At 41.4% G+C, this 19,907-nt stretch overlaps 1 protein-coding gene and 1 non-coding gene across 2 annotated transcripts; one reads left to right on the top strand and one right to left on the bottom strand.

The window, feature by feature from the left end:
- Positions 1-7,471: 7,471 nt before the first annotated feature.
- LOC133038646 (small nucleolar RNA R71) lies at positions 7,472-7,578 on the bottom strand. The gene has a single exon (XR_009688146.1). It is a non-coding gene; the product is annotated as a small nucleolar RNA R71 (small nucleolar RNA).
- A 1,091-nt stretch (positions 7,579-8,669) lies between these two features.
- On the top strand, positions 8,670-9,514 carry LOC133038480 (uncharacterized). The gene is made up of 2 exons (XM_061116644.1): positions 8,670-9,414; positions 9,492-9,514. The coding sequence occupies exons 1-2, from the start codon at positions 8,670-8,672 to the stop codon at positions 9,512-9,514; spliced, it is 768 nt and encodes a 255-aa protein (XP_060972627.1).
- Positions 9,515-19,907: the final 10,393 nt, after the last annotated feature.

The raw sequence follows: 19,907 nt of genomic DNA, 5'->3' as shown, positions 1-19,907 counted from the left end.
ATTGTCAGCTCAATTAAAGCGGTTGGGTTACTATTGGCCTACTATGGTTCAAGATGCAATTAATTTTGCTAAATGTTGTAAGTCATGCCAATTACATGGAGATTTCATCCATCAACCCCCTCAACCACTCCATCCTTCTATACTGTCATGGCCTTTCGAAACTTGGGGAATGGACGTCATTGGTCCTTTTACGCCACCCTCTTCCAAAGCCCATAAATATATTTTGGCCATCACAGATTACTTCTCTAAATGGGCCGAAGCCGTGCCACTAAAAGAAGTACGGGCGGAAGATGTCGCTGATTTTATAAGAACCCACGTAATTTATCGATACGGGGTTCCTTCAAAAATTATCTCTGACAATGCCCTTTATTTCAAATGTAAGGCAATGGTCAAGTTGATGAACAAGTACAAATTCAAGCACAGTTTCTCAGCTAGTTACAACCCGTCTTCAAATGGTCAATCAGAAGCATTTAACAAAGTGTTATGCAAAATCATGAAGAAAACCGCAACAAAGAATAAGAGGGATTGGCATGAACGCCTCCTAGAAGCTTTGTGGGCTTATAGAACCACTGTGAGGACTGCGACTGGTTGTACACCTTATAACTTGGTGTTTGGGTCTGAGGCAGTGTTACCTTTGGAGGTACAAATACCTTCATTAAGAATTGCTACTCAACTAACAAACCCAGATGAAAATGTGCAAGTCCGTCTAGCCGAGCTTGAAGCATTAGATGAAAAGCGGCTTGCTATTCAACAAAAGCTCGAAATTTACCAAGCCCAGGTAGCGGGGGCATTCAACAAGAAAGTTAAATTTCGATCTTTTTCGGTTGGAGATCTAGTGCTTACTGTGAAACGACCAATTGTCATAACTAGAAGGATGAAAGGCAAATTTGAGGCAAAATGGGAAGGACCTTATGTTGTTACTAAGGTCTTCCTAAGAGGGGCATATGAACTTTCAAATTCAGAAGGCCAATGCATTTATCCGTGTGTTAATGGGAAGTTCATCAAAAAGTTCTACACTTAAACAAAAGGGTATTTACCCATGGTGTAGACAGCGCACTTAAAAAAAAAAAAAGCGAGTGTGCAATGAACTACGTAAGGCTTGATCCCACTCCGGGTACGTAGGCAATCTAGTTTATAACTAGGCCCAGCCACACAAAATAAAAAATTATCTCCTCAAAAAAAAAAAAAAATTGTAAAGAACTACGAACGGCTTGATCCCTTAAAAGGGTACGTAGGCAATCTGAACAAAAATTGGATGCAGCCACAAAATAAAAAAATAAATATTCTTTATTCCTCCTAACAAAGGAGTCAAAATTCTAAAAGGTCTAAAAGACAAAGTACTATTAGTCCTCAAGGCTAATAAACAAAAAAAAAAGGCTAACAAAGACTAAAACTAAAACTAAAGCTAAAAAATTTTAGAAGCAAAGTTGTAAGATCTTCAGTCCATCTGGAGAAATAAAGTCAAAGCGCCGAGTCTCCTCTGGATCTCTTCTTCTTGAATCTTGAGTGTTGCTTTCGCTCTCTCAGCTTCATGGAATTTTTCCACATTAGCTTGGTTCTTTGACTGATCTATCTCCTCAGCGAGATGTCGTTTCTCCTTCAAGGAATCATTGAGACTAGAAAGATCTACTTCAAATGATGCTTTTTCAGCTTCGAACTCAGCTCGTCGCTGTTGTATGGCTAGTTCTGCCGCAATAATCTCTGCTTCCTTTGCTGTAAAATCTTCAAAATCCTTTGTCTTGTTAGTAACAGATATGGACAAATGATCTATAGCTGCCAAATTATCCTTATCACGACGAAGAAGATCTATGATAAGAGATTCATCAAGACTAAGGGCATTCTCAACAACTTGAGCAGAAGCGAGAAACTTTTCTTGAGTTTTGAGCAAGTCATTAACATTATCAGTGAACCATGCAACCTCTGCTAAGCCACATTTATAATGCCCGCAAAGGGTACTCAACACGTCGAGTTGCATACTCACGTCAGCACGATGTTTTGAAATGTCTGATGTGGTCAGAGGAGAAGATGACAAATGAAGAATGTCTTTCATGCATTCAATCACAAACTTCTTGGCATGTTCATTCAAATCTGAGTTGGTGATTGCTGAAGCTGACACTGTCAACACCGGGTTTGGTCGAGGAATAAGCAAATCTGAAGGAACAAGTGATGATGGAGTACCCGTCTTTGCTGAGACAATCGGTTCTGGTGGAATGGTTGGCTCTGTAGGCAATGCCTCACTGTCAAATCCTTTGTTAACATAATCATCAGACCCATCAAAGTCGATAAGTTGTTCATCCCTAGAGCTAGAAGCTCCGAAACAAGTATCAGATGGTGGCATTTCTGAACTCTGAGTTAGTGGGAAGAAGACATCTTCAATACGACTAGACTCGTCATGCTTCGCACGTTTCTTTTGTTTGAAATGTGGGACTAAGGAATGGACATTTTCTGATCCAATGTCCGACTCGCACGCATAGTTGGCGCCAGTAAATTCATTATGTTGGGGAGGACATCTCTCAAAAACTTCTTCAGGGTTGGAGTAAAGTAAGCGAATGTCTTTGATCACATAATTTGACTCCTCTTCTTTGAATGGTTGCTTGGACAATGTTGAATGAATGGCCTTCACAGATCTCCCCAAGTATGGAATGCAACTCCTCACCCACCAACGACAGTACCACCACGTGCATTGACCCATACGGAGAGTCCTAGGAATGTGAAAGTGGATGCCAGTATTTCTCCTTAATATTAAAACCCAAGCTTTAGCGATTTCGCTTATTCCACACTGCCTCCTCCTAGGAATACTCAGACAAAACTTATCTGAGGGCACACCTTGATCGAAACCAAACTGGCGAGCAAATCTGTTAGGATAATAAGGTTCTAAATATGCGTCGTTACCCACTCTTACGGGTAGCAAAGAAGAACGCATAGAAATCAGTAACTCAAATTTCTCATCAGATAAATCTTCATTATCCAAAAAGTCTAGATCTTTCTCCATGGGAAATGAATATGGCCGATGCATAACATAATCCTCTCCCCTTAAAATATGTCTAGCCCCATTCATGCTTCGACGTTCAGCAGGGATCCCGCCATACTTACTTAAATGAGGAAGATCCATAAGATCCCAACCACTATAGAGATGGCGAAAATGCTCGGCTAACCAACCTATCACATAATGCATAGGTAAGAAGGCTTGACCTCGCCCCTGGCCATGTATGGCTGAATCATACAAAGCTCGATAAATGTATCCCAAAACAGAGGGTGCAAGTGAAACTTTGTGTCCGTGGGCCATCATTGAAGCCATGTAAAAAGTTTCAGGTCTAATGTTGGAGCCCTCAGTAGGAAAAACAAAACGACTTAGCCATAAAGACAGAAAGGCTGCAAGACTACCCTCTTTTGAAATGTTCAATGGAATAGAGTGAAGATTAACTTTTGATTTACCTTTCCTTTGGTCGTCTTCTCCTATGGCCTCACAAGTCGAGTTTTGTCTCACACCTTGAAACATCTTTTTCCCTCTATAGAAAAATTCTATCCACTGCTCCCAAGATACATTTATATCATTTGATTTGGCACAAACTTTGACACTCTTCAAATAGTTATAAATTTGAGTGTGGAACCTTAAAAGCTCTGCAGTGGTAGAATGATATGGAGTGCCGCCAACCAATTTTTTGTTAAGAGGTATAAACTCTTCATAAGGAATTCCTAAAATAGGTAACCCTCCAATAACCTTCAAATCATACAGAGATATTCCCATCTCACCGCTGCTATGATGAAATGTGTTAGACAGAGGACCCCAGAGTTCAGAAAAAGCTCGCCATACAGATCTCTCATAGTTGAATGGATATCTTGATATATAAACAGCTCCATAAATTCCAGCATGATTCAAAGTATCTCGATTTGTGCGCAAAATAAGGTCTGTCCATTCAATAAGATATGTCGCAAATACAGCATGTCCATGAAAGAAAAAATTGTTATTGGCCTTTTTCTCTGCTAAAACACGATGAAGGCTTGGATAAAAGTCCACAGTGACTTGGTAATCCATATCAGCATCCTGTTTATTGTCAATATCCCCAAGAACTTTAGCTTGGAAATTGGGACCGAAGCCTCGAGTGTGCTGGACAACATTATCATCAAGCGAAGAATTATATTGTAAGTCACCCGAGATTACATCTTCAATCTTACACAAAGAAACAGGATCTTGATGATCATTGGAGGCTTTTACTTCATTCAATGAAATGGAGCGTCGATAAGATGGTCCAATCTCTATTTCTCTTCCTAAATTGTTCGGAGCTCTTTGAGAGCCAAGTCCCCTAAAATTAGACATACTGCACAAAAAAAGTAGGTCAGACAAAATAAAATACAAAATTCTCAAGCAAGATGTGTGTACATAAATGACACGCACTTGCTTCGAGGCATCTGTTGAACGATAAAAAAAAAAAAAAAAAAAAAAAAAAAAAAAGAGGAATAAATAAATTTATTATTATTTCATTATTGGTTTTTTAAAATAATAATAATAATAAAAAATAAATATCAGTCAAATAGAGAGAAAATAGGATCTCAACTCCCCACTCCCCTATTTTTACTCATCCTTTACGTTACAGGATAAAAAAAAATAATAATTTTATTGGAAAAAATAGGGTCTATAAATAGGAGAAGTTGAGAACAGAAAAAGGATCGACACTTTAAAAAAAAAAGTCTGAGAAAGAGAGAAAGGAAACACAGAGAAAAAAATATAAACGATACTTTTTTTTGCAACAACCAAGAAAGCTTCAAGGGTAAGTATTCATGGAATGAACTCATTCCTATTTCTTTTTTTTTCTTTTGATGTTTATCTTGCTCCTCTCTTGTTCTTTTTTTTATTTCTTTCCTCATTTATGGAATGCCCTCGTTCCATAAATGAAATTGGATGCCCTCATCCATGGAATGCCCTCATTCCACAAAAAAATTGGATGCCCTCATCCATGGAATGCCCTCATTCCACAAAAAATTGGATGCCCTCATCCATGGAATGCCCTCATTCCACAAAAAATTGGATGCCCTCATCCATGGGATGCCCTCATCCATGGAATGCCCTCATTCCACAAAAAATTGGATGCCCTCATCCATGGGATGCCCTCATCCATGGAATGCCCTCATTCCACAAAAAATTGGATGCCCTCATCCATGGAATGCCCTCATTCTACCAAAAAATTGGATGCCCTCATTCATGGAATGCCCTCATTCCATAAAAAAAAATGGGTGATCTCAGTCATAAAGTCATTATCAAAATGATAACTCTAAGATTTAGAGTTAATTTCATATCTTTAAGCTTGAATTTAATGTGAATGGTGGATCAATTAATGTTCATATTGTGTAATTGTGTCTAGTTTGTTGTGTCTTTGTAATAAATGAAAGTGTGTGTGTTAGTAAGTGTTAAATAGACTTATGTTATTGTTTTTATGTGTTTTAAGCAGAAAAAAATACAAGAATAGGTATTTGAAAATGTTTGGGACAAGGAGAAAAAGGAGCAGGAAAATGATTATTGCTAACTGGCATTGCTGTAGCACTCATCGCGTAGCAATTTGTCAGCCCAGTAAGTTTATTTTGGCAGATAGTCCAGCTGGCTTTAATGAAAAGAAAAACGAGCTGAGGTGGCGGAATTTGGCTATTGACTCAACAAACATGTGGAAAATGAAGGACAAGTGGGTGATGATTGGGATTTCCAATTAGGGTAAACTTTGGTACCCTAATTGGGTGGCAAAATAGGAAAAGAGGGGAGGAATTAAAGAAGAGTGGCTGGCTGCACTTTGAATGGAGAGTACGAAAAAAACCTTACAGCAAAAAAAAAAAGTTTCTAAGTACAAAGAAGAAAAGAAAGAGTACAAGGATAGAAGAAGAAGATTGAGAAGAAGGAGAAGAAGGCAACATTCAAAGAAAGGATTTGAGCTCATCACTCATTTCCCTTGCTCTCTACTTCGTTTGTATCATTTCCTTCTCTTCAAGTTCTCTTTAACTCCATGAACAATACATTTTCTGGTTTTGAGTTTCTAATTTCAGCTATGAACTAAACTCTTTGAGATTTGGGTGGTTATGAACCCTTGTATGGACTAGTGTTTTGATTTTGCAATGATGAAGTAATCTTGTCTTAGTTCAATTAGTTGTGATGAAATGTTAAATGAATGTTAATTTTTGGCCATTTTTAACATTTAGCAAGCTAGATCTTACTTGGAAAAGTAAGACCTAGTTGAACCCTTCTAATTGATGCATGATTTTTACCTTTACTTTTAGGTATTAATTAGTAGTGAAATAGGAATATTTGGCTACCATGTATAACTAAGGATTTGATGCTCTACTGGACTATTTGTGATCTAAACTGGTGTAGGAATGCATTGTGAGATTGTGAATGGTTTATTGCAAGTTTTGGAAAAAGCTTGCTGTTTTTTTTTTTTTTGAAATCTGTTAACTTTCCCAGGATTGCTGAGTCATTGCTGTATCAACTGGGACATACAAGTGGAAATTAATCACCCAAGTCTATTTTCCTAATCTGAAATTACCACCATTTTAATCACTTTTAGTTTCTTATTTTTAGTTTATTTAGTTTAAAAAATTAGTTCTTAAGTTTAGATTCAAGGCTATAAATTTTTCTCGTGAATTACATGTGTGACTTTATTTTATTTTTATTTGAAATTCTTGGAATTACTTTTAGTTGATTTAACATTATTTAGTAAAAAGTCCCTGTGGAGACGAACTTTGATTACTTATCATTGTATTACTTGTTTGTGATTGTGTACACTTGCGCAATTATAAAGCAATAAAATTTTCACAACAAGTTTTTGGCGCCGTTGCCGGGGACTTTAAGTTCTAAATTTTGTTTTATCAACTAATTGACATTCTAAGAATTTTTGTGCTTTTAATCTTGCTGGTTTTTCTTTGAAATCTCAGGTATCTATAGTGTATGAACCAACAAGAGGACTTTGAACTTGCTCCTATTGATCCCGAGATTGAACGTACATTCCGAAGAAGAAGAAGGGTTCAAAAGGCTAAGGGCCGAGACATCATGGCTGAGAATTTTAATGACGATGGGGTTGCTCCACAAATTGTTAATCCCATCATATTGGCAGATGATCGAGCAAGGGCTATAAGGGAGTATGCAGCCCCCATGTTTAATGAGCTCAATCCAGGCATTGTGAGGCCTGAAATACAAGCACCGCAGTTTGAGCTCAAGCCAGTGATGTTTCAAATGCTCCAAACCGTGGGGCAATTCAGCGGGATGCCAACTGAAGATCCTCACCTCCATCTCCGTTCATTCTTGGAGGTGAGTGATTCTTTCAAGATCCAAGGAGTAAGTGAAGAGGTGTTAAGGTTGAAGCTATTCCCATTCTCACTACGAGACCGAGCTAGATCATGGCTCAACACTTTGCCGCCTGATTCTGTGACCAATTGGAATGACCTTGCTGAGAAGTTTCTGAGGAAATACTTTCCTCCTACTAGAAATGCAAAATTCAGAAGTGAGATCATGTCTTTTCAGCAACTTGAAGATGAGTCCACAAGTGATGCGTGGGAGAGGTTTAAGGAACTTTTGCGAAAGTGTCCACATCATGGCATTCCACATTGTATTCAGATGGAGACCTTTTATAATGGCTTGAATGCAGCTTCTCGAATGGTGTTAGATGCATCGGCCAATGGTGCTATCTTGTCGAAGTCTTACAATGAAGAATTTGAGATTTTGGAGACCATTGCAAGTAACAACTACCAATGGTCCAACACAAGAGCTCCAACAAGTAGAAAAGTGGCGGGAGTCCTTGAGGTAGATGCAATAACAGCTTTGACAGCTCAAATGGCTTCCATGACGAATGTTTTGAAGAATTTGAGTATTGGGAACGCTAAAAATATTCAACCAGCTGCTGCCATTCAAAGTGATGATGTCTCGTGTGTGTTTTGTGGAGAAGGGCATGTGTTTGAGAAGTGTCCATCTAATCCGGAGTCCGTTTGTTACATGGGAAATCAGAATTTTAACAGAAACAATGGGGCATTCTCAAACTCTTACAATCAAGCATGGAAGAATCATCCTAATTTGTCTTGGGGGGGTCAAGGAGCAAGCTCAAGTACCGCACCAGCCCAAGGAAGACAAGGATATCCACCGGGTTTTTCACAACAACCCCGACATTCACAACATGCTCAAAATGCCCAACCAAGCTCTTTGGAGAGTCTTATGCGGGATTATATGGCAAAAAATGATGCGGTGATACAAAGTCAAGCTGCCTCTCTTCGAAACTTAGAGTTGCAACTTGGACATTTGGCCAATGAATTGAAAGCTAGGCCGCAAGGTTCTTTGCCTAGTGACACGGAGAATCCAAGGAGGGATGGGAAGGAGCAATGCAAATCCATTCACTTGAGGAGTGGCAAGCAACTGAAAAATTCCGAGGAGGAAATAAAGGGTAGTGGGGAGCCCACTTCAATCCAAAACGACGAAAAGTTGAGTAAAAAAACTGCCCAGAAAATTGCTGATACCAGACCAGTTGATACAGCATCGGCCGCAATCCGACGATCGACAATCCGCACCAGTATGTACTAAACCACCCCTTCCATTTCCTCAAAGATTTCAGAAACAGCAGCAAGATGGGCAATTCAAGAAGTTTTTAGATGTGTTGAAGCAGCTCCATATCAATATTTCATTGGTGGAAGCATTGGAGCAAATGCCGAACTATGTCAAGTTCTTAAAAGACATTTTGACGAAGAAAAGGAGGTTGGGAGAGTTTGAAACTGTAGCTCTTACCGAAGGATGCAGCGCCATGTTGAAAAGTAAGATTCCACCGAAGTTGAAGGATCCGGGTAGTTTTACAATCCCTTGTTCTATTGGGGGGCGGGATGTTGGAAGAGCCTTATGTGATTTGGGTGCAAGCATCAACCTCATGCCTATGTCGATCTTTAAGAAGTTGGGTATTGGTGAAGCACGTCCTACAACTGTTACATTGCAACTTGCTGACAGGTCCATGGCCCATCCGGAAGGAAAAATAGAAGATGTTCTAGTACAGGTTGACAAGTTCATTTTTCCAGCTGATTTCATCATCCTAGACTATGAAGCTGATCGAGATGTGCCTATTATCTTGGGTCGACCATTCCTTGCTACCGGGAGAACTCTGATTGATGTGCAAAATGGGGAGCTCACAATGAGGGTGAATGATCAAAAAGTCACCTTTAATGTGTTCAATGCTATGAGATTTCCGGATGAGATAGAAGAGTGTTCCCGCATAAGTGTAATTGACTCGCTAGTGGCTGAAAAATTTCACAAGGAAGCTTGGAGGGATGAGAAATTTATAAGTTCTTTTGATGAGCTTGAAGACTTGAGTGAAGATGAAGACAACCAAGTTGCTTGGGTGGAGCCATCGCAACCTATTTCTAACTTCAAGAAGCCCTTTGAATCTTTGGAGTTGAAGGAAAGTAATTTTAAGCCTCCAAAACCCTCCATCCAAGAACCACCGAAGTTGGAGTTGAAACCCTTGCCAAGCCATCTGAAGTATGCCTATTTGGGGGAGAATGACACGCCGCCGCTTATTATTACCATCAAACTTGGTAGTTGAAAATGAAGGTGCTTTGCTAGAGGTGTTGAAAAAGCATAAGAAAGCAATCGGGTGGACTATGGCGGACATAAGGGGTATTAGTCCAACGATTTGCACGCACAAGATACTTTTAGAAGCTGGTTGTAGTAATTCTGTTGAGCATCAGCGAAGATTGAATCCCGTCATGAAAGAAGTGGTGCGAAAAGAAGTGATCAAGTGGCTAGATTATGGTATTGTGTACCCAATTTCGGATAGCTCATGGGTTAGTCCTGTTCAATGTGTGCCCAAGAAAGGAGGAGTCACGGTGGTGGCCAATGCAAACAATGAGTTGATTCCTACTCGAACCGTGACCGGTTGGAGGGTGTGTATGGACTACCGGAAGCTAAACAATGCTACTCGGAAGGATCATTTCCCGCTGCCATTTATTGACCAAATGTTGGATCGTTTGGCGGGAAAAGAGTTTTATTGCTTTCTTGACGGATATTCGGGTTACAATCAGATTTCTATAGCACCGGAAGATCAAGAGAAAACCACCTTCACTTGTCCATATGGTACCTTTGCCTTCAGGAGGATGCCATTTGGATTGTGCAATGCTCCCGCGACTTTCCAAAGGTGTATGATGGCTATTTTCTCGGATATGGCTGAAAGTATTTTGGAGATATTCATGGATGACTTCTCTATCTACGGGGATTCATTTGGGGTGTGTTTGGAGAATTTGGAAAGAGTGTTAGCAAGATGTGAAGAAACCAACTTGGTGCTTAATTGGGAGAAATGCCACTTCATGGTTCAAGAGGGTATTGTGTTGGGTCACAAAGTGTCTAGCAAGGGGATAGAAGTTGACAAGGCAAAGCTAGAAGTGATTGAGAAGCTACCAGCCCCTACCACGGTGAAAGGCATAAGAAGCTTCCTTGGACACGCGGGTTTCTATAGGCGCTTCATTAAAGACTTTTCTAAGGTGTCCAAACCCTTGTGTAACTTGCTAGAACAAAATAGACCATTTGAGTTTACCGCTGAATGTAATGAAGCATTTTTGAAGTTGAAGACAGCTCTTGTTACGGCTCCCGTGATTGTAGCACCCGATTGGTCATTGCCCTTTGAACTCATGTGTGATGCAAGTGATTTTGCCGTTGGGGCTGTTCTTGGGCAGCGGAAGAATAAGATCTTTCATTCCATTTATTATGCAAGCAAAACTCTTGTTGATGCCCAAATTAACTACACCACTACTGAGAAAGAGTTGCTAGCGGTGGTTTTTGCCTTTGAGAAATTCAGATCGTATCTTGTGGGAACCAAGGTGGTTGTGTATACTGACCACTCGGCAATCAAGTATTTGATAACCAAGAAAGATTCTAAACCGAGGCTTATTCGTTGGGTTTTGTTGCTACAAGAGTTTGACTTGGAAATTCGAGACAGAAAAGGGACAGAAAACAAAGTGGCGGATCATCTCTCTAGGTTGGAAACTAACAATCACAGCAGCCACTTAGAGGGAGAATTCCAAATTCAAGACTCATTCCCAGATGAGCAACTGCTATTGGTAGAGCAAACACGGGTACCATGGTATGCAGACATTGTCAATTACTTAGTTGGAGGTGCCCATCCACCTGATTTTACCAAGCAGCAGCTCAAAAAGTTCCTTCATGATAGCAAGTTTTATTTTTGGGATGAGCCATACTTGTACAAGCAGTGCCCCGATCGTATTATGCGGAGATGTGTGCCAATGGGTGAAGTTAGAAGCATCTTGGAGCATTGTCATTCAGCTCCTTATGGTGGTCATTTTGGTGGACAACGCACGGCAGCCAAGGTTTTTCAATCTGGGTATTATTGGCCTTCTATTTTTAAAGATGCTCATGCTTTTGTTCAACAATGTGATTGCTGCCAGCGAGTTGGAAATATCTCCGCCAGGAATGAAATGCCTCTTAATTGTATCTTGGAGGTGGAGTTGTTTGACGTGTGGGGTATCGACTTCATGGGACCTTTCCCACAATCCTTTGGGAATCTCTACATTCTAGTGGCGGTGGATTATGTGTCAAAGTGGGTGGAGGCAATTGCTAGTCCCAAGAATGATGCTCGAGTGGTTATGAAGTTCCTTCATAAGCATGTTTTTACTAGGTTTGGGACTCCTAGAGCTTTGATAAGTGATGAGGGAACACACTTTGTGAACAAAGTGTTGGCTGCCCTCTTGGCAAAATATAGTGTAAAACACAAAATTGCTACTGCATACCACCCACAGACCAACGGGCAAGCTGAAATATCTAATCGGGAAATTAAAGGCATATTGGAGAAGGTTGTAAATCCCAACAGAAAAGATTGGTCCCAACGCCTCGATGATGCACTTTGGGCGTATAGGACAGCATATAAAACTCCTCTAGGCATGTCTCCATATCGCCTAGTTTATGGGAAAGCATGCCATCTTCCCGTGGAGTTAGAACACAAGGCGTTTTGGGCACTAAAACATCTCAATATGGATATTTCAGCAGCTGGAGAAGCAAGAAAGTTACAGCTGAACGAGTTGGATGAATTGCGTTTGTTTTCCTATGAGAATGCTAAATTGTACAAGGAGAAGACAAAGAGATGGCATGATGAGAGAATCAAGGAAAGAGTTTTTGCAAAAGGACAAGAAGTGTTACTTTTTAATTCAAGACTCAAACTCTTTCCGGGAAAATTAAAGTCCCGTTGGTCTGGCCCGTTTACTGTGCAAGAAGTGACTCCTTTTGGTGCGATTACAGTGAAAGATCAACAATCCGGGAGGGAATTTAAAGTGAACGGGCAGCGGTTGAAACACTATTGGAGAGGCGAGGTCAACCGAGAGAAGACCTCAATTTCTTTGAAAGATGCTTGATCATTGTAATTTGGGGTGCCTAAAGAAAAAAAAAAGATTGAATTGAAAAAAAAAAAAAAAAAATTGAAAAATAATGAAAAAGAATGAAAAGAAAAAAAATTCGGTGAAAGGCACCCCTTGAAAAAAAAAAAAAAAACAAACAAAACAAAAAAAAAATGAAAAAAAAATATATATAACAAAAAAAAAAAAAAACAAAAAAAAAAAAAAAATTATATCTATATATATTATAATTAGCTATAAATAATCTTCATGGTGAAATTGATAATTTTCTTTCCTTTGTGCAGAGAATCAAGTGAAATAGGCTATGGAATGAAGAAATTTTGATTTGGGCAAAAGCACTAAGTTTGGGGTGTCAGGTTGCTGTTCAGTTGCTATAGCAACAGCTTAGCAAGAAGTGTTTTGGGTTTTAGGCAGATCAAACGAACTGGGGTTTGCAAAAATAAAGTGAATGGGCTGTCAGAAAAAAAACATGGGATTGTCCTGTTGTTCATGATTCAATCATTGGATAGGTCTATTTTTGTTCAGACCAATTATTTGGAATTGTACTTTAGTGTTGAATTAAGTGAGCCCAAGTCATTTTTAGTTGATACAAAGACCCCACTTCACATTCTTTAACTCAGTTTGGGCCTATTTCTTTGGTCAACTGGGCCCCAGCTCGTTTGACCAGCCCAATACTTTGACCCACCCATTCGATCCTAGCCCTACCACATTCATCATCCTCATCAATTTCACTTCCCATTCAAACTCAGCCGCCTCCTCCATTCGTCCAGCGTCTCACCATTTCGAACCTTCACTCCACCTTCGAACCACCATTTCGCCTGAGCCCGTAGCCACTGAAATCGCACCAGCAGCTCACCATTCACCCACCCAGCTCGAACCTGCCAGAACCCATAGCAGCCCGAGCCATCTCCTTCGAACCGCATTCAAAGCACACAACCCAAACTCCATTTTTACCTGAAACCGAAGCCACTACGAACCAAGCCTGCCTCCATTCGACCACCACTCACAAACCCAACCTCTATTCACTCATATCAGAACCACGAAGCCAACCCAGCCTTCGATTTCACCATCAGCCATCCCCGTTTCACAACCAGGCGCAGCACCCTCTAATTCGAACCACCAAGTTCCACAACCCAGCAGACTCGAATCACAGCTCCATCTCCGTTCCCTTCAGCTTGCACCCATACGCCCGAGTTGTCTCATTCGACCTTCATTCAAAACACAGCAACCGAGAATCCTCTGTCAAGCCGAGTTTCTCAGCCAATCTAAGCTAAGTTCTGATTTGGTGATTTCATTTGAAATTTATTTTGGATTACAGTGCTTAATTGGTGGCTGTCGTGGAACTGCTAGTGTTATATTACATGGTACTTGAGATTGTCATTGTGATTTAAATGTGGTAGCAGTAGTGTGATAATTTTGAGTTGGATGCTTTGAATTGGAATTTGGTGGAGTTGTTGAAGACTATTGGGCTGAGAAATATTAGTGAATTTGAGCACAGTATTGAATGTGAACAGAGTTATCAGCTAAAAAAAAAAAAAAAAAAAACTGATTGTGGACAGCTTGTCGTAGGGAAGAGAGTTCATTGAGTGCACAAGAGGTTAATTTGGTTCCATTGATAGCTGACAGTGGGGTTGTCATTTGGAATTTTTCTGTGTGATTTTGAATGTCTAATTGTCTCTGTCGTGGGTTTTATGATGGTGATAATTAGTGAAATGGTGTGAATTGGCAGTGGTAATGTTAGAACTAGTGCAAGTTTGAACTGATTTGGGTTGCTTGATAAATTAGACATTGGAAGGGTTCCACAGGGGAAGTCTCATGGCCAAGTACTACGTGGATTGTGTGTAAGGTATCAACAGTTACTTGGTGTGGTGTGGGTTGGCAAAAGTAGTAGTTTTTGAACAAGAGTGGGTTGGAGACAGTGAGGTACTTTGTACGAGTTCTTGTTGTGTAAAGGGGCAGCAGTGAGTAAGGCAACAAAGAAGAAAGTCATTGTGTTGGGGTAGTGTGCAAGTGAAAAGAAAAGAAAATGCCCAAAGTTAAGAAGACCGCCAACAAGAATAAAAAGAAGTCACTGCATGAAATTCCTAAGTTTCATTGCCCGGCAGCTGAGACAAAGTATCATGAGAAGGTGGACAATCGGGAATTTTATATGGAGCGTGGATTAGTAGCCGATATTGAGGACATTGATGAGTTGCCCGAATGGGTCAGTGCCACGATTCATCAGCGAGATTGGGGACTTTTTGTCCAACAAAGAGAGAAGGCGGTCATGGAAGTTGTCAAGGAATTTTACGCTAACTTCCTATCCCAAGAATGGCCCACTGTAGTGGTGGTGCGTGAAGTCCCAGTCTCATTTTCAGCTGCAGCAATCAATGACCTGTTTGGGTTAAGCTCTGTCGAGTGCCAATATTCTGCGCAAAAAGGGCAGGTGAGCTGTAACACCCTAACTAATTTAGGCGTATTACGTGATTTTTAAACGTACTGTGCAGCTCGTTGCTAATCAACGAGGTTTATGGAAAAACGTGATTAATTAAAATTTTGCTTTTTCATTAACTTATAAACCATTTTAACAAAAAGTCTCGGGATCCCGATTTATAAAAATATTTACAAACGTTTTTACTATTCAACTTTTACATCAAAATAAGGTCATCTAACGACCGTTACAAAAATCCCAGCCCAGCTGTCCCGAGGATCGTACGCTCCAGGCCTAACCGCCCCGACATGTACAATCCCAAAAGCCCGCTCACGGTCCATCAGCAACTGCCTTGCCTTTACCTACACATGAACGTAAACTGTGAGTCGACAGACTCAGTAAGAAAAGCATACTAATATCATACATAAAACTGACTGCCGTGTCCAACACGATACTGAGTCCCGCATCGCCATGTCCAACATGGTACCGAGCACTACCGCCATGTCCAACATGGTACCGAGTTTTGAACGTTCGGGGGACGGTACTATTGACAAGTATCCTCCCGATCGGCCGAACCGGTCCATACTCCGCCGTCGGTCATACTCCACTGTACCGACGGGATAGGTCAATAGCACCGAACCACCAACCGGTGTCACTGACGGCCGAACCGGTCATACTCCGGCTGCTGGTCATACTCCAGCCTGTACCGACGTGACAGGGTTGGGTGGTTCGAAGCCTAAATACATGTCTAATGTAATCTAACAGGCTTCCTACATGCACGCTAAACATGTAATCTACATATGCATACTGTTATACTAATCTTACCTGGATTCCGATTTCAGGTGTGCCGTCAACCCGACCGGAACTCGAAGCCGAACGGCGGACATCGGCTCCTAAACCATAAAAATCACAACGCTATAAGTGACACGCTAAATCACTTCCCGGACTAAAACTCGAAACTAAAAGTTTCCTATCGATAAAAAGCATGGCAATACCCCTAAAAACCCAAAAACGAGGAAAACTAGGGTTCGAAAAATCCCCAACCGAAGACCGGTTGCCCAACCGAATTCCGTTCGGAAAAATCTGAACCCCCATCCGGAATTCCGGATGCTCAACCGAATTCCGGTTGCCTCGCAAAGAACCAAAAATTCACATATCTTGACCAATTCGAACCCAATTGATCCCAAACTTTCCGCACTCGCTCTATAGGTCCCAAATGACAATTCCAAGGCCTCAAACCTACCCAGAAACCTCATATGCAAAATTCACCATTTAAGACCAAGCTTTGAGTTCAAGAACTCAAACTTGGTTAAACCCACTAACATGCACCCTAGCCTAGTTAATTCTACTTAACTAAGCATAGAAATACCTCTGCAAACTAACAAAAACATCCAGCAAATATACAGAAACAAAACATAGCATTTTCTCACAAAATTCACACTTTTTTACATAAAAACAACAAAGCTTGAATAACCTAACTACTCATGCTTCAAACAACTCAATCATCATCAAATAATTATGCTTTGAACCTTAGAAAAATAACAAAATCACAGCAGCAACAAATACTAAAAATTATCATGCATTTCACTCAAAAATCATCATTTTTTTCAAAGTTTCAAGGAGAAATCAAGAGAGCTAACCTAGCTTGGGAAAATGCTTAACCTTGGATGAGAATCCACTTGAAAAATTGAGCAAAATCCAGCTCCAAACACACACATGCACAGCCGAATTTGAGAGAGAGCAAAGAGAGTTTCTTTTTGAAAATTTTCTATTTTTTTTTTTTTTCTAAGTGTTGAGAAAATGAAATAAAAGGGAGTAATGCCACTTAACCCAAAACCATTTCAGCCAACAATTGTTATTTAAAAATAAACATTAATCCATTTATTGAATCACATAAGACAAAACACTAATGGGGCAAAAAGACCATTTTGCCCCTCCACCATAAAATCACATAATTCATACTAAAGGGGTATTTTTGGGACATTCTAAATTCCCGGCCATTCCCGACATTCCCAATGTCTAAAACCCATCCCCAAAATACTAACATACTAAGTTGTGGTTTCTACTGAGCCAAACGCCGCGTTCCAAAATACCGGACACCGGAAATACGAAACATAAAAGCTACTGATGACATAATTATGCATATCTGAATTCCATAAATAACAATGATAAATTATTTAAATAGCTATAAATAATTTCCTGATTAACATAAATAACAGCTAATTTCCAAATTAACTAAGCGGGCTTTACAACTATTCCCCCCTTAAAAGGATTTCGTCCCCGAAATCTAACCTGAATAACTCTGGATATTGAGCTCGCATATCTGACTCAAGCTCCCAGGTGGCTTCTTCCACCTTACTGTTTCTCCAGAGAACCTTGACCAACGCTATGGTCTTATTCCGAAGGACTTTATCCTTTTTATCCAGGATCTGCACTGGCTGTTCCTCATAAGACATATCTGACTGAAGCTGAAGGCTCTCATAACTGAGTATATGAGAGGGGTCTGAAACGTATTTTCTCAACATTGAGACATGAAATACGTTGTGCACTGCTGATAAAGCTGGAGGCAATGCTAACCGATATGCCACTTGACCTATCTTCTCGAGAATCTCGAAAGGTCCTGTAAATCTAGGGCATAACTTGCCTCTTTTCCCGAAACGTTTAATCCCCTTCATCGGAGATACTCGCAAAAACACATGGTCCCCTACTCGGAACTCAACATCTCTACGTTTCTGGACCGCGTAACTCTTCTCGTCCGCTCCGGGAGGCAAGCATTCTAGCTTTAATTTTCTCTATTGCCTCATTGGTCCGCCGAACCGACTGCGGACCTAGGTATTTCCTCTCCCCCGTCTCATCCCAGTGGATAGGGGATCTACATTTCCTACCGTACAACAGTTCATAGAGAGCCATCCCTATGGTACTCTGATAACTGTTGTTGTAAGAGAACTCCACTAACGGTAGGTATTTACTCCATGAACCCTCAAAGTCCATAACACGGGCTCTCGGCATATCCTCCAATATCCGAATTGTCCTTTCGGACCGACCATCCGTCCGAGGATGGAATGCCGTACCGAATTTTAGCTTCGTACCCATTGCCCGTTGCAAACTCGCCAAAATTTGGAGGTGAATTTCGGATCCCGGTCCGAAACTATAGACTTCGGTACCCCGTGAAGTCTCACTATCTCCTCCGACATATAACTCTGCCAACTGATCCACTGTAAACGTTGTTCTAACCGGCAGAAAGTGAGCAGATTTCGTAAATCGATCCACCACTACCCAGATGGAGTCATACATACCCGTGGTCCTAGGTAACCCGACCACAAAATCCATCGCAATATCCTCCCATTTCCACTCTGGTAGGGTTAGAGGCCGCAACAACCCCGCCGGGTCTCGATGTTCGGCCTTGATCTGCTGACACGTGAGGCATCTCGAAACGAAGTCTACCAAATTCTTCTTCATACCGCTCCACCCGAAGTACGGTTTCAAATCTTGGTACATCTTGGTGGTGCCGGGATGTAGAGAATATGGAGTAGAATGAGCCTCCTCAAAGATCTCGTTCCTCAAGTCCACACTGTTCGGGACACAAACCCTGGCTTTATACAAAAGCATTCCACTAGCCGACAACCGAAAAGTCCTTGGCTTCGACCGGCCAATACCTCATCTCGGATCTTCACTAACTCCGGATTCGACGTCCGAGCAACCTTTATTCTTTCTACCAGATCGATTGCGGCGTTAAGTTGTGAAGCCGACCTACCACCAACTCAATGCCGGACCTAACCATATCCTCTCGCTAGCCGAGGTGAGATCCGAACCATGCTAGCCACTTGCCCGGACCCTTTCTCGCTCGTGGCATCGGCCACCACATTGGCTTTCCCGGGATGGTAAAGGATCTCACAATCATAGTCCTTCACTAATTCCAACCAACGCCTTTGTCTCATGTTCAAATCTTTCGAGTAAAGAAATACTTCGAGACTTTTATGGCTCGGTATAGATCTCGCACTTCTCACCATACAAGTAATGCCGCCAAATCTTCGGTGCAAAAACCATCGCGGCCAATTCTAAATCATGAGTCGGGTATCGCCGTTCATAATCCTTTAACCGACGGGAGGCATAAGCGATAACCCGATCGGCTTGCATCAATACGCACCCCAAACCCCGTTTGGATGCGTCACAAGAGACCACGAACTTCTCCTCGTCCGAAGGCAAAGCTAGTACCGGAGCAAGAATCAATCTCCGTTTCGGCTCCCCGAAAACTAGCTTCGCATTTATCCGTCCCGTATAAATCGCCGATTCTTCTTTGTAAGCTCCTGCTAGTAGGGGCATTGAAATTTTGGAGAACCCCTCCACGAACCTACGGTAATACCCGCCTAATCCCAAGAAGCTTCGATCTCGCCATCGTCTTCGGTCTCGGCCAATCCTCGACGGATTCGATCTTCCCGGATCCACCTTGATCCCGTCCTTACCCACAATGTGTCCTAGGAAGGACACCTCGAGACAACCGTAACTCACATTTCTTGAACTTGGCGTAGAGTCTATGTTCTCGAAGTCGTTGCAGTACCATCTGGAGATGTAACTCATGCTCCTCTTCTGACTGAGAGTACACGAGGATGTCGTCGATAAACACAATCACACAGATATCGAGGAAATCCTTGAATACTCTATTCATCAGGTCCATGAATGCTGCAGGAGCGTTGGTTAGTCCGAATGACATAACCAGGGAACTCGTAGTGTCCATACCTAGTGCGGAAAGCCGTCTTTGGAATGTCCTCCTCTCGGATCCTCAATCGATGATAACCCGAACGGAGATCAATCTTAGAAAAGACCGTCTTCCCCCGAAGCCGATCGAACAAGTCATCGATCCTAGGTAATGGATATTTATTCTTCACCGTCACCTTGTTCAACTCGTAGTCGATGCACATCCTCATAGATCCATCCTTCTTCTTCACGAACAAAGCAACCGGGCTCCTGTGGTGACACACCGGGCCGAATGAACCCTATGTCAAGCAACCCTTGGAGCCGAATCTTTAACTCCTTAAGTTCACCTGGAGCCATCCTATACGGGGCTTTAGAAACCGGATCCACCCCCGGTGCCAAGTCAATCACGAAGTCAATCTCCCGCCGAGGTGGT

Source organism: Cannabis sativa, chromosome 5 (assembly GCF_029168945.1).
Source record: "Cannabis sativa cultivar Pink pepper isolate KNU-18-1 chromosome 5, ASM2916894v1, whole genome shotgun sequence".
Taxonomy (NCBI): Eukaryota; Viridiplantae; Streptophyta; class Magnoliopsida; order Rosales; family Cannabaceae; genus Cannabis; species Cannabis sativa.
The sequence above is the reverse complement of the archived record's forward strand: the minus strand, read 5'-3'. Positions and strand labels throughout refer to the sequence as shown.

Coding starts and splice junctions, on each gene's coding strand:
- LOC133038480 (XM_061116644.1), top strand. CDS start 8,670: ATGCCGAACTATGTCAAGTTCTTAAAAGACATTTTGACGAAGAAAAGG. Junction 9,415..9,491: donor ATCTTTGGAGTTGAAGGAAA/GTAATTTTAAGC, acceptor AGCCATCTGAAG/TATGCCTATTTGGGGGAGAA.